The sequence below is a fragment of the Choristoneura fumiferana genome, chromosome 29 (assembly GCF_025370935.1).
Source record: "Choristoneura fumiferana chromosome 29, NRCan_CFum_1, whole genome shotgun sequence".
In the NCBI taxonomy this organism is placed as follows: domain Eukaryota; kingdom Metazoa; phylum Arthropoda; class Insecta; order Lepidoptera; family Tortricidae; genus Choristoneura; species Choristoneura fumiferana.
Genome location: NC_133500.1, coordinates 8,824,101 through 8,839,792, shown reverse-complemented (window position 1 = coordinate 8,839,792; position 15,692 = coordinate 8,824,101). Strand labels below are relative to the sequence as shown.

The 15,692-nt window shown below is 39.7% G+C and overlaps 1 protein-coding gene across 1 annotated transcript; it reads left to right on the top strand.

Moving 5' to 3' along the window:
- The first annotated feature begins 5,328 nt into the window (after positions 1–5,328).
- LOC141444116 (uncharacterized) lies at positions 5,329–14,576 on the top strand. Its single transcript, XM_074109548.1, has 7 exons — positions 5,329–5,402; positions 5,910–6,026; positions 6,976–7,179; positions 7,947–9,373; positions 11,370–11,451; positions 11,726–11,805; positions 12,848–14,576. Exons 1-7 carry the CDS (start codon positions 5,358–5,360, stop codon positions 12,918–12,920), a joined length of 2,028 nt encoding a protein of 675 aa, XP_073965649.1. The 5' UTR covers positions 5,329–5,357; the 3' UTR covers positions 12,921–14,576.
- The last annotated feature ends 1,116 nt before the right edge of the window (positions 14,577–15,692 follow it).

The window sequence follows — 15,692 nt, the reverse complement described above, 5'->3', positions numbered from 1 at the left end:
AAAGAACCTTTGTCGGATTTAATTTAAGTAAATAATTATTTTTATTAAGTAAATAAAATAATTAAAGTTTTGCTTGGATTGGAATTACATCAATTGGTGTCAACAGTTCTACGATATTTTGCACAAAAAGGTCGATAACTTTGAAAACTATCGATACATTTCAGCCAGCCCTGCGTCTATCACGATGCGCCGCCAAACGGGGCCGGCGCGTGCGCTGATTAGCATGCGGCCTCCGCTCGGGATTCCGCCGCTTTTGGCAGCATCCTGAGAAAACGTAAAGGTCACTCGGAAAATTGAAAAAGTTACATCCGAGCCTTTATATAGTCAATGTCACTATGCTTTCCTTGACTAAAGTATGGGACAAGTATGGGATGTCAACATGACATTTATTACTTTAAACCAGGGATGCACAGACCGCGGCCTGCGGGCCACATGTGGCCCGCCAGCAACCTAATAGAGATAAGGAAAACCTAGAAAAATTGTGATAATTTCGTTGTGTTTATTTGCTGTGGCCCACCTTAAGCGCATAATCTGTCCGACTGGCCTCTGGTGCATCCCTGCTTTAAATGAGCAATTCTTGTACATAATGTATACATATAATACTAGCTTTTGCCCGCGGCCCATAAACTATCTCTATGCCAAAAATTGTGACGAATCGACGCTCCGTTTCGACGTGAAAGACGGACAAACATACAAACACACACACTTACCCATTTATAATATTAGTTTGGATTTGGATTTCGGGGATCTCGGAAACGGCTCCAACGATTTCGATGAAATTTAGTATGTAGGGGTTTTCGGGGAAGTAAAATCGATCTATCTTATCTGTATCTTATCTTGGTCATATCTGGGTAAACGCTTGTTACCGAGTTTTAATACTCAGTCGCCCAGGTACTTAATATTAGTAGCATAACATAAAGGTTACAAAGGTTCCACCATAACGGTTACTTGACCTGAAATGTATATTTCAGAACTAAATTATTGTTATTATTATTTTAAAATTTATGACGGTGGAAGTATTCTACACTTCCACTGAACGTAGATATAGTTTAGATATAGTTAGTGTTTAGTATTGTAACTAAGGGACCCCATACATACCTGTATTTCTTTTATTATTATTTTTTGTATTTTTTTTCTTTAATTGTATAATATAGTTTTTAAGTATTTTATTTGTAATTATATTTTTATGAAAAAATGACTTTCTGCCAAGTTTCTTGCGGCGCATTCTTCTTGGCAATGATGGTCTTTCCGAAAGCGCTGGTAGTTTAAAAAAATGACGTGTAAAAGTGCCCATTGCGGCCTATTTACTGAATAAATCATTTGAATTTGAATTTGAATTTGACCCTACATGATTCAGTTTGTTCGACTGAACAGGGAAAGGGTTAGCGCTAAAACGGTTAGACGAATTTGGTCGAAACGTGGTACGTACCTATAACTGTTTAGAGACGAAATGTTGCATAGGTGTAATAGGTGCTCTTCGTACAATAAAGATGACTGATGAAAGATTCCGGAATTCCCTTTGGAACATAGTATAACTGAAGTTTCAGTTCAGCTGCCACACATATCTGATGTTTACGCAAGCGAAGCCCCGGACAAAGGTTAGTCGTAAATACAATTATGAAGCAAATTATCTCGTTTAGATGAAGAGCAGATGAAAAAAAAGCCGTGGTGGCCTAGTGGTTTGACCTATCGCCTCTCAAACAGAGGGTCGTGGGTTCAAACCCCGGCTCGAAATTTACCACGAGCTCTGCGGTGAAGGAAATCATCGTGAGGAAACCTGCACAAACCTGCGAAGCAATTCAATGGTGCGTGTGAAGCTCTCAATCCGCACTGGGCCCGCGTGGGAACTATGACCCAAGCCCTCTTGTTCTGAGAGGAGGCCTGTGCCCAGCAGTGGGACGTATATAGGCTGGGATGATGATGATGATGATGAGATGACCGTTGGGACAGAAAAGTTCTTGAACGGAATCGATGTCCATTGTCCACAAACGAGATGAACAGAAGATGACCTGGCTAAAGCCGCGGGTTCACGGTGGATGCAGGCCGCTTCCAACTGAAGCAACTGGAGGTCTATGCGGGAGGCCTATGTCCAAACAGTGGACGTCCTACGGCTGAGATGATGATGATGATGAAATAGAACTATCACGTAGGTCGTAGGTACATCTACTAAGTTTGCCGTTCAAAATAGCATGCATTAGGCTATACGGCATTGCTCACTATCTAAAAAGGCGTGTGCTCAAGCTTTAGTAGGAAACTTATGCCTTTATGGTGTTGCCAGCTAAGCTAGTCATGACTCAAACGCCTGGCAACACTCCAGGAGAATTCATTTGTAACAGTTGGCGGGACTGTTAATATACACGAAGGTTTTTTGGCTCAAGGTTGCTTGGGAACAGGCGAGATTATATTTAGGTTCATGCATAGGAAAAAACGTGGTATATCTATAGGTACTTTAATACGAGTAGACACATGCTGATGATAATGATGATGATGATGGCAAGGGAGGGCAGCTGTCAAAAGCAGGTTTTCTAGAGATAGTTCTTAGACATGTTTTATTAACATTCATTTACCTGCCTGTGCCTTAGTTCAGGCACACGTGTTACGTAGATTTAATCAAAAGATTGTATTTTTAAAATTGTACCGCATTTTTTCTGAATAAATTATTATTATTATTATTATTATTATTTCAAAATCGGTTCAGCCGTTTTTGAGATATTGAAGTTTGAAGTGAAAAAGTCGCGGGTTTTCCAACTTTTTGATGGTTATGTCACATTGAACTTTGAAATAACAATGACGGAGGTTATTCAACTTTTCTAAGTTAGTTAGGGTAGTAGCCGAAAATCGAAGTTTATATCGTACCGTCTCTCTCACTCTCGTATTAAATAACATGAGCATCAGCGGGACGACAAGATAAGAAGTTCGAATTTTGCACTCCGTAAGCACTACAGGGCGTGTTTGGACCCATGCTAACGTTACCTGCGTGTAAGAATATCTGAGCATGTAAAAATATCTGAGCATAATTCGTAACCCGTAAACTTTACGGCCCCTCAGGGTCCGATTGTAACAAACTCAGGGCATCAAACAAACGTTAACATATATTTTACAAAAACTTCCAAGGCTTGCGTAAAGTTACGGCGAACTTTACTGAGGAAATGTGGGAGGATAACTTAAGCTTTATTATCATCGTTAGAATTGTATACCATAATAACATAAAATAACAAAACGCTGTATAATCCGTTTTGTGTTTAGTCCGTTTTCGTAATTTTGGTTTCGTACTTGGCTACGAAGGAGGAATTATTTTTCGCTGTTTTACGGCCATTCTCATTTTACTATGCTACCTGTCTAATTACCGTACCGCTTTTTTCCCGCACTAGTATCACGGTATTTAGACTTGAGTTCACAGATAAATGTAAATGGCAGCCATCCTTTTTCTAGACGTGCACTCAGTCTCAGTGCCGTGTCGCTTTTGCATGAAAAAGAAAGCAGTACGGTAATTAGACAGGTGCACAATAAAATGAGAATGACCGTTCATTAAGTAGATTATTGTCGTGGCCTGGAATTAGGCAATTGCTGGCTGAGTATGAGTATTAAACGGACGAGCTTGCGAGTCCGTTTAACTAATACGAAGCCAGCAATTGCTATTCCAGCCGAGACTAATATAAAGCTTTTCTCAAAAATGATGAATAATTCTGAAATAGAATAAACTTTTTCTCAAAATATATTATAAAATTTAATTTTATTTCAATATTTTCTTATGCTTTCCCGCCTTTTTCATTAAAAATAAACTGCAGGTGTATTTTTCCACCGAAAACACCACAAGCTATTTCAGACCCAATAGAAAAAGTCCGGAGTTCCAACAAAATATCTGATACCGGTCATTAGACTTGGCTGTATACTACTTGTGCCAACATTTCCATGGCCTTTTTAACTTTAAAATAAATGTGACTGATTGCAGGCGCACTAATTCATTATTGTCGAGCTAGCGCGCCTGCAATCCTTTTAACTTTTTAATTTTTCGCTGACCATAAACTATGCACTTCACCTTCTGATATGTAAAGAATCATGACAACTTTTACGGACATTTTTGAGAAAAATTAATTATCAAACAAGAATTTATTTGCCCTTTTTAGTTTTCCCGACTGCACGTCTCTATCTCCTAAATAAAAATTACAAACTTAATAACCTAATCTAACCAACAAAAAGTTGAAAACCCCCGACATTGTCCCTTCAAAGTTGTTAAATATTTCAAAATCGGCTTAACCGATTTTGATGAACATGTCTAAGAACCATCGCTAAAAACCCTGCTTTCAAATAAAAAATCCGCATTCAAATCGGTTCACCCGTTTAAGAGCACACATAGCGGTCAAACATATTACACCCCTCTTTTTGCGTCGGGGATTAAAAACAATTATAAGAAACAGCAAGAACACAGACTTTGGCTTTTAAGGCGATTCACTCAACCCCATTAAAATAGTGGTGTGTACAGAATGTAAACTCTGAGTCCATCCATGTCGGCTCAGAAGATTGCTGAAAGTCAGAATGTAATTTTTGTCATAATGTGACGGTTGTAGTTATAAATTATTATAAATCCGCACATAACACGCCTAACCTAACCTGTAGAGATCTAGAGGTGAATATTAAAAGATTTCTGAAAAAATTACATTAAAAGAAAATATGACTAACAAGAGTTAGGAAGAATAATTCAATATGACTTTCAAAAAGTACTAGATACGCACCCATCGAGACGCAGAGCACAATACACAGAGGACAGGGCGCAATGGCACTCATTGAGGGAGATCTATGTCCAGGAGTGGACTGCTATAGGCTGCTGATGATGATGATGATATACGCACCCGTCCCCTTTCAGTCCCCTGCTGATAGCGGCTTCCCCCCGCAGACGAAGATTGGTATTTTAATGTGACGTCACCATCAATCAACTACCGCTATATTTGGTTAGGGTGGACATGGTAATGAGAAATGACGAATGCACTGCACTGCAATCGCAGTGCTTTAATGAAAGAAATACCTATGCGTTCAATGTCATATTACAATAATTATGACACAAGACAGACAGAAATCAGACAAACAACGTGCTAAACATGCACTCCAACCAATCAAAATCGACCACAGAATACAAATCAATCTAAAGGTGTCATCCCAACCAATCGCGTCATCATAAAAGACCTTTTACTACGCCCAACGTAACTTGATACTTTAGCAAATTTGACAGTACCGTATAGCTAAAGAAAGAAGGTTGATACTTGATTGTTGAGGTTTAAAGGTGTTTCTTTAAGGTTATGTTGGTAAGGTCGATTATGTTCGAGACAGGAATGATAAGTGTTAATACTTGTCTATAAAACATGCGCGCGCATGGGACTTGCAAGCGAAAGTGGACGAAAATGAAGGTGATTACACGTCTTTTGTTTTGTGTTGTGCTAAAATTTAAGTATCGCAAAAATTTAATTCTATGTTCTTTTATATGCCTACTTTTTAATTAGAAAAATTGATCTGATAAGTGTTGTGTTGTGTAGGAAAGTGTCGGTTTTACATTTTTTATCAATACAATATAAATATTATTAGAGACTTTCGCACGATGGGTTTCATGAGTGTCTACGTGCCGTTACAGAATCGAAACAAATTATGCGATTGTTTTTTTTATTAACAATTTTGATATTAATAATTAATTGGTAATTTCTGGTGCAAAGGCTGTCCATAGCTATCCAACGTGGACATGCCGCGAGAGTTATATATTAACCTACCCATGGGTTTTTTTGCGCCGGAAATGGCAAGGGGCGAGTTAATACCCGACTACGAAGAATGAGGGTTATTTGACTAGGTTATTTTTATAGTAATTGCTTATTGATATGGTTTTCTGTATTGAAGATTGGCAATTAATAATTATTTGTCAATAGGGACTATTGGCAGTGTTATGTTTGGTCGCTTGCGCGTTGGCGGAGCCGCCGGCGCCCTACGCGCCAAGCGGGTGGAGGCCCGCCGGGCCCGCCTTCGAGCTGCCGCAAAGAGGACAGGTACGTCATGTTTTTAAATTAATTTTTATTATTTATGGGTCATCTGACGGAAAGTAATCACCACCGTCTATGAGTAGAAACAACTCCAGGGAAGTCGCTGGTCTGTTGCCGGTCTTAAAAGAAAGTATACTTGAGTATTTTGTATATTAGAAGATTATCGAAATTGCACACAAATGTCACGTGACTCGATTGAAAAATGATATCTGTAGAGAACTCGCTTGGGCAACACTTAAATAAATAATAACAGAATAACATAATTTGATTGCTGAGATATGTATGCATAGGAAAAATTCGTGTCTAGATTCCTGTCCAGCAGGGGTTTAGGGGTTGCACGCAGCACGGATTGCTGAGGACCTGGGTTCGATTCCCAGTGCTGGTCTCTTTTTCTGGTTTTTCTGTGAATCCATGTCTCAGTTTGTATTTTCGATATGGTTTCACTTCACGGGATACCCGTAAAAGTAACAAATTTGGAGTTGAAATAAAAAATACAAAAAGCCCCCAAAAAACAATCATAAATAATAACAGAATATGGTAATAGAGCATACCCGTTGTACCCTGAGTTTATCTCTCCGATTTCAACAAAATTTGGTGACTCAGACTCAGTCCATGATTTCGAGCTGGAAAAAAAGGGTCTCCAGATGTGTCCCCAAAATATTGTATGGATGTGTCCGTTTTGTTACGAAAATTATTAAGAAAAATTCGTAATAAAACGCACATCCATACAATATTTGGGGAACACACCTGGAGACCCTGTTTTTCCAGCTCGGAATCATGGACTGAGTCTACCTCCGAAATTTTGTTGAAATCGGAGAGATAAACTCAGGGTACAACGGTAGATAGAAATGCCCAATAGCATAAGTAATAGGAAACAAAGGGATACCGATTTAAAGCCATCAATCTCTGTACTTTTTTTAATACTTAGCTATTCAAAGATTTATTTCATTATCAGAACCCAAATTACCTCCCGCCCGTGGACCCTCGGAACCCAGCATCCGCCCCTGATGCTGAAGACGACGTGAGCGTCCAGGGTTTGCCGCCGCGCCAGGAGCAACAGCCCATCTTCCACCCTTCGCCCATCAGTGGGCAGCAGTACGTTGGACCTACTCTTAACGCTGACATAAAGAATCTGGACCCGAGTTTGCAGCAGACCCAGGTAAGTTTCTCTTTCTTATTCTTTTCATCTTGTAGTTTTCTATAGATGAGGGAGATCTATGTCCAACAGTGGTCGTCCTACGGCTTATACGATGATGATGATGATTGTCTATAGAATCGAAGCAAATTAGTGGCAATGGGCAGGCCATGCCGTGGTGGCCTAGTGGTTTGACCTATTGCCTCTCAAGCAGAGGGACCCACGACCCCGGCCCGCACCTCTGAGTTTTTCGAAATTCATGTGCGGAATTTAATTTGAAATTTACCACGAGCTTTGCGGTGAAGGAAAACATCGTGAGGAAACCTGCACAACCTGCGAAGCAATTCAATGGTGCGTGTGAAGTTACTAATCCGCACTGGGCCCGCGTGGGAACTATGGCCCAAGCTCTCTTGTTCTGAGAGGAGGCCTGTGCCCAGCAGTGGGACGTATATAGGCTGGGATGGATGGATGGATGGGCAGGCCATGTAACAAGGAGAAAAAAGTTCTCTAATGGAGACTGTGGATTGGCAAGCGCAGCGTACTAGTACGCCATCGAGATGGACTGATGATCTGGTTGCAGATTCTGGATGCAGATATCCAGCATACCAAATTTCACCCAATTCTGTCCAGCCGTTTTACCTTAAAGGTGTAACTAACATACACACGTACCCCCACGCATACTCACAAACTTTTGCAATTATAATATTAGTAGTATTCTATCATCTACCTTAGCCCTCTGGGCAGTTATCTACGATGATTATAAGCTTTGCATACAATTCCACATATTACAGTTCCAGATCCAGCAGCAAAAGGCTCGAGAATTCGCCCGTCAGAGGCAAGAGAACGAAGCAAACAGGCTTCCCAGCAGCAACGCGCCGCGACAGTTCTTACGCACCACTGTGAACCCCACGGAACCAACATTCACACCAAGACCAGACTTCAGGACCACCCAAGTACCAACTACCGAATCTGACTTAAATGAGGGAGAAACAGACGAGGTCGTACCACCAGCAGTCGCTGGCAAACAGAAGGTTTCCGTCGAAGTTACTAGGCAAAATATACAGGAATACCCTCCTGAGTTATTCTTGAATCCTCTTGCTCAGTTAAGACTGCAGCCTCTGCAGCTTGAACAGTTGAACACTCCCTTCTTAATTGGACAAGAAGCTTCGCAAAAGCAGGTTTCTGGCTTCGACGCCCAGACACACTTCGCTGCTCTACCCGCAATCATAGCTCAGCAACAGTTGGCTAAGCAGCAAGCGCTTATTCAAAGTCAGCTCCCACAAAGCCAAGCTTATGTGATCCGAGGACAGACTTCTGGTGCGGGTTTCCTTATCCAAAGCCCACAGCTTCAGCCATTTGTGAACGGTCAATACGAACCTTTGATTCAACCTCTTGCTCCTATTCAAGGACAGAACGTTGTATTGCAGCCGCAAGGTGCGAATCAGCTTCAGCCAAATGCGTTCCCTCAATCTAAACAAGAGGAAAATGACGATGAGCGTGATGATCAGTCTGAACAGCCACAGAGTGAATTGTTGCCTCAACCACAAGCTGGTTATCAGCCTCAACCACAGCCGTTCCAACCGCAACCACAAGCTGGGTATCAGCCACAACCTCAGGCGTTCCAACCGCAACCACAAGCTGGGTATCAGCCACAACCTCAGGCGTTCCAACCACAACCACAGCTAATCTATCAAGCCCAACCTCAGTATCAGCCACAAGCAGAGAATGTGTACCAGCAGCAAGCAGTTTATCAGCAACCTCAAACAGTTTATACACAAGCTGATGCTTTCCAACAGCAACCACAAGTGGCTTATCAACCTCAAGCCCAAGGAGTATACCAACAAGAGGTTTTCCCGCAACCTCAAGTAGCTTATCAGCAACCACAAACAGTATACCAGGCACAACCTCAGGCTTTCCAACCACAGACTTCTTACCAACCTCAGACTTACCAACCTCAGGCTGATCAGCAGATTTACCAACAGTTTCCTCAGGAGAACTTCGCTCAAGGGCAACTAGTCTCTTTTCCTGGTCAGAACTTGGGGCAGTACTACCAGCAGCAGTTTGCTGAGCCTCAGCAGAGCCAGGGTCAAGATGCGCTGCAGAGCGGTTTCAATGTAAACCAGCAAGGGAACAGTGTAGAGAATGAAGAGAAGGATCAGAATGAGAATGAAGACGGCGGAGCGACGGCGACTGCTGTGGCTACTGCTTTTGGTGCAAGGTTAGTGTTATTAAAGTCACAAAGTTAATATTAAGAGGAATTAAAAGTTTATCGTGTGTATTTTCTTCCAGAGTTGATTAACATTAGGTCGGGGTACCTTGGTCCTGAAAAGTAACTTTGGCCTTTAGGATTAACTCGGTCCTGGTTTTATTAGTGCTTTGAGAATATGGCTCTTTGCCATGTGGTTGGTGTTGCTTGATCGATCACATTTTGATGTTTTTATTTTTACGTTTCTATGTGGTTTTCATGTGAATTAAAGTCAGTTACCCTCCAATGGGTCGAAGTACCTTACGGCACTGTAAACTTTTCAGTAACCCATTAATTAGGAAGTTTCCTGGGTAAATAAAATATTATTCTTTTTAACACATTTTGAGTCATCTAAGCAACTCATTTCATCACGAACAATTGCTATGGTTACCATTTCTTCGAAAGGTAAAAAAACATATTTTATATTGTTTTCAGATTATTTCATTCAATGGTAAAGTTACTTTGCAAGCTCTACATTTTGAGATTAAAATCAAACAAAAGTGACAACTGATCGACAAATTATAATTATGAGTCTAGCCTGAGCAGTTAACTTTGGACCAGACAGAACTTGGAAGTTAATATATAGCGGTAGTTAAGAGTTGAGGATTTGGATGAGTGAGTAGGGTGAGTAGGGGCGCGCCTTCGTGAGTGAACTGATCTGTAGTGTAGTGGAGAACCAAGGTATAAGGTAGTTCATTGATATGCGCTCGTGATTGCATTATCCGTCTCTTTCTACCCTCACGCTATAACCGTGTAACAGAAAGAAATGATGAAAACGATCGTGATTCAAAGGTCCACCCGGATTGCTACCACCATCTTGCTCGCTAATCCTGCCGTGAAGCAGCAGTGCCGGTGAAATTACTGGGACGTGAGGTATCCCATCTTAGGCCTCTAGGATGGCAACGCGTCTGCAATACCCCTGGTGTTGCAGATGTTTATGGGCAGTGGTGATCTCTTATCAGGAGACCCACTTGCTTGTTTGCCATCCAGTCGAATAAAAAAAAAACAAAGTGCATTAGACAGTAATTAAGGCTACTTAACTACTTAGATTAGACAGTATTTGGAATCGGCCTGTATGAAAAGTAAATATTTTGGCAAGCTTTAGTTTTCCTTTTGAAAGGATGTGAAGGTCATTTCTATCATCTAATCTAATATATTATGTCCGAGGCGTAGCCAGCTATATCGGTGAATATAAATAAGAGAATATATTAACTTCTAAGGTCGGGTAGCGCGGGTTTTGAGGCTAACTGCCATGGTCCGAAATAAACACTGCGCAGAATGCTAATATACTATAGCATTGTTTTATTTTTAGGACAGTAGGTAGGTACCTCGAAAGGGAAAAATTGGCCAAGCGCAAGTCGGCATAAGGGGTCATGCAAGTGTAAAGCAGAATTTTGTAGTTTTACTCCCCCCTCCCCTTGTGAGCAAAAGTAAGCAAAGTTCGAACCCGTCCCCTAAACTTACGTAAGCAACGGTATAATTTTTTTAAGCTGTTCGGGTTTGGTTATTGATATAGTAAAAATCCCCCCACGCGTTTTGCGGCATTAATAAACTTAAATGACCCCTCGCGCAATGAAGAGGAAATTTGCAATCCAGCTCAGTACAAACTAATATAGTTTTTTTTTAGATCAGTAATTTTCAATCGTTTTTTTTTACTTGTTCCTTACAATTTGTAAACTATTTTTTTGCGATATTTCATAAAAATCTATGGCAACGGGGAAGTTTAGCTTTTGATTTCCGTGAGTTTCGTCTAAAAATACCTACAGCTACAAAAGGTTGTATTATTTGGTCCTTGGTCGCAACTCATATTGTCGAATGCGCTGACGTTTGCGATCGCATCCACCATCTCTTTCTACCCTCGCCTTATACCGTGTGACAGAAAGAACATGGTAAAAACGATTGTGATTCCAAGTTAGACAATAAGGTCCCAGATCTCTAAAAGCCCTGAGACCTTGACTTTACGTTCTAGGACTCAGCCCCGAGTGTACACGCGGTACGGAGCCCCTGCACCGCCGCAGAACCCGACCACTGAGCCACCAGTCCAGGAAGAAGTAAGTGCTGATACCTACCTCTTTAAAACACAAAACAAAGGTGCTATCCGCGTCTTTCGCCCCGTCCGCGACGCGCCCCCGTCCCACGTCTCTTCTTTTCTCTTCTGTGTGGCTTGCGCCTAAATCACGCAACTGATTTGAAAAAAAAAGCAAAAAAATATTTATTCAGAAAGAAAGAAAGAAGACAGTTATTCGCTAACACAGAAGACACACACATATAGCAAAATTTACACAAACAAAAAAAATACAGAAAAATACATGATTTTTTTTTCAGGTCACGACTGAAAATGGACCAGCCATAGCCGAAGCCACTGCTGTCGCCACAGGGGGCAGGAGAAAGAGTGCTAAACTAAGGTATTATTACAAGCTTTTATTATTATTTAGGTTCACCTGTCCCGATGTTTGTCATCAAATCTTGCAAATGAATTTCCGGTTATCGATTGAGCTGAAATTTTGCATACATGTGTAAATCGCGTGACAATACAATAATCTGGTAGTGACATCCTGGTAGTCATCCAGGATCGTCTCCGCAGGACGGAACTCTACAATGGTTAATGGAATCGACTTGAAATTTGGTATCCAAATGTAGTTTGGGTGAAAATGCAAGTATAGTCGACAAAAAGTACAGTCAGCAAAAAAAGCTTGTATTAAAAATGAAAATTTTACCAATACTTATTTCATGACTAGTGTTTAGGTCAGGGTCCGGGTGGCTCCCCACAAGCCCAGGGTTCCATGGATGTTATAGTTAAACTCGTAGAGACCTTTTTGTGATGTGAAAATATTTTACGCATTTCGTTGAAATCTAAAAACACATCGGTCCACTCTGCCGTTATGGGAGCGCCATGGGATCGCGGACATTAAACCATGATAAGAGCTGAGACCTATCATAACCCATGCAGCGCAGCACCTCTAAAGCAGAGGGTCGTTGGTTTCAACCCAGGCCCGCACCTCTGAGTTTTTCGGAATTTCTTTGTTTGTACAAAAAAGTAAATACAAAAAGGTAACCAACAAAAGGTTCTAAGTACAAGGGCGGACTTATCCCTGAAGGGATCTTTGCCATTCAGTCAATACAGCCAATTATATAGCCATTAGCCAGCCAATCTATTAGCGAAATTACAATCGAAATTTACCACGAGCTTTTGAAGGAAAAAATCGTGAATATACCTGCACAAATCTGGGAAGCAATCCATACTAGATCCGAGCGAGACCTACGGCCCAAGCCGCCTCATTCTGAGAGGTTTTTGCCCAGCAGTGGGACGTATATAGGCTGGGGTGGACACGTTTTACGGAATTAACTGGGATCGATTCCAGGCCTAAAATTTACATTTTTGTTTTTTTAAATTGTTCTAGTTTTAGTATAATTTGGAAAAATACTAATATTTTTTTAATTTTTCAGGAACCGTCGCGTCCGACCTGTCTTCACCCTGGATAGATCCGGGCACCTGATACTAGCTCAAGACCAGCAATAAAATAAAATAACATAACTAATAATCACTTTATCTTCATAAAAAGTAGTTGATATCACCAACTGGCATACTTTTTTTGTCCTGTCAGCAATGACTTTTACAGCTCCCATTTTTTGTTTTTACAAACTACTAAAGGCCATAAATGTTTTATTAAAAAATTAAGCCTTTAAAAAATTACGTCTATGTTTTCTCACATGCATCGGTTACTTTACATATTTACTAAATTATTTCATTATGATTGGTTATTGAAGTTTTGTATTTTTTATTTCAACTCCAAATTTCCCAGCGCTGGCCTCTTTTTCTGGTTGTTCTGTGCACCCATGTCTCAGTTTGTATTTTCGATAAATTATTTCAGAAAATGTTGATACTGCTACCCTAGCCTTAGAGCTCTAGCGCTAATCTGGAAGGACTTGTAAATGATATTTACCGCTTAAAGGACACTTTTGCAACCTCTTTAATACATAGTTTATAGTTAATTCGTTTGACATTAGTTAAGAACTTATTAAACTTGCGGAGAAGATTTAACTGTAAAACCCGCCTGTTTTAAAAAAAGTTCCTTAATCGCAAAAGAGGACCGTAAAATCAAGACATCACTTCGGCAAATATTATTCTTCGCAGCAAATTTTTAGCCACACGATTTACCTTGTATAAGGTAAATTTTTAGCTATCCCTCCCCATGGCAAATATTTACTCCAAATATTTGAACGTTCCTATGACCTATTTCTTATATTCCATCTTATTCGGAAATATATATCTCACAAATTTCCGTATGGTTTATGTCAACGCAATTTATAGAAAGGGTAAAGAAACACGCCATTATTTTATTATTTTTAATTCCAAAGACTGTTTATTCAATTATAAAAGCAGTAACTATTTTTTAATTTTAAGGTAAATAAATAATAATCCCTTATTCAATCGAGTATTAATCGATTTTTAAAATGTCAAATTTTCCACCACTACGCTAGTCTATGCTACTACAGATTATACACAGAAATAACGTCAGATTTTGACGAAGATTTTTCAAATGAAAATTAAATATTGAAATCAAGTGAATTTTGGTGAAAAATGTGATTAGACGTCTAGTTAAAAGACACGAATTATAGATAAATAATGTGTTATTGATTCGATCCAGTGGGTGTTTACACAAGAATTTTGATGAAATCGGTTTGTTTACACTTTCCATAAATTGGATTGGCATAACGTATACTCGTAATATTCGTCATTGTAAATTATTTCTTAGACAAAATATTGCTAGATGGCGTTAGTATCGAAAGGTGGGTTAGTCTTGCTTACGATTGGCTCATTTAGTTCTTTAACCAATCATAAACGTGACACAAATGTCAAAGTTGTCAAATGTACTGCGCAATACTATTGCCAACTAGCCTGCCACAGGAACCCTTATTTTCAGGAGGTAAATTGATGGTCACTTTGAATTAAAAAAAATACTGAAGCGCTAAACTCTTAAGCAACATTGTACACAAATTTCATTGTTGTATAATTAAAAATCTTTCAAAACGTAAAAACAGCAATATTCGAACCAACTGCCAGCAACTGCCTGTTTTCAAGCCTAGGCAATCTATTTAACTTATTTTGAACTTGTATAATGTGAACAGGGTGATATTTATTTATTTATGAGCCAATTAAATGTATTGTAATGTTGATGGTGTTTTACTGATTTTTTAACCAACTGGCATTTAAATTTTGGTTAAATCTCAATTCATGAGATTTTAGTGTCCAACCGAAACGGTTTGTCCGAATTTCATAATAATGTGCCATAATGTATCGTTTTCCATAATTTTCATTTGTCCTAAAGTAATTTATTTCTGAAACAGTATTTTCTTCAGAACTGCTATTAAATGAAGCAAACCCTAATCACATCTGCAACGTATTAATTAATAGGTAGGTATAATTGAAAACCTCGGATATACCTAGTGCCACCTAGTGCCATCCACGAAGACGCGTGATTTTGTCAAAATTAGCCATTAATGACATTGTAATATACCACGGCACGCGTCATCGTGAACGACTCTATACCTATACCTACTTATTACAGATACGCCAACAGTATTTTGTTCATTATGTTTATTCTCCAGCCAGTACCCTAATAATTACAAGAAATTCGTATGTTTTGCCAAGTCATTCATGATCTAATTCTACTTGTTTTCATAATTTATACCTATTAGCTGCGCTTCTCCGTTTTTAGAAAAAAATCCGACTGACAGATAAAACGCCCAGCATTAAATTATTTAAATAGTATGATACCTCGCTAAAAATATAATAGGTGTATGTTGCATTCGTAAAATCCGCCCCCGATTTTGAGGAATTGCACATTTCAGGGAAGGTGTACGATCCTAAGCCTTGTAAGCCTGGTAAAACAAGACATGCCATGTAGCTTCGACTTAATCAAATTTATTGAATCAGGCGTTACTTTGCGGAGGTCCATATCAATGAACTAAAATAATTTCCTTGCTCACCCGCGACCTTACGATAGCCAATCAACGACACGATACACGATTTACGATAGCGATGATGTGCCATCGTAAGGTCGCGGGTGAGCAAGGAAATTATTTTAGTTCATTAATCAAATTAAACCGCCTTTTCGTAAGCAAATGAGACAACCCAACTAAGCTATGTCAGCGCCATTACATTTGAATTAGGTAAAATTTGGCGCTGCTCAACTTTTATCATTTATCGCTACTGTGTGAATATTTTACGTATTGATGGAGTTTGGTAAATTTTAGGGATTCGGGCACGAATTGTGTGTAATTACTCAAA

Coding starts and splice junctions, on each gene's coding strand:
- LOC141444116 (XM_074109548.1), top strand. CDS start 5,358: ATGCGCGCGCATGGGACTTGCAAGCGAAAGTGGACGAAAATGAAG. Junction 6,027..6,975: donor AGCTGCCGCAAAGAGGACAG/GTACGTCATGTT, acceptor TTTCATTATCAG/AACCCAAATTACCTCCCGCC. Junction 11,452..11,725: donor AGCCACCAGTCCAGGAAGAA/GTAAGTGCTGAT, acceptor TTTTTTTTTCAG/GTCACGACTGAAAATGGACC.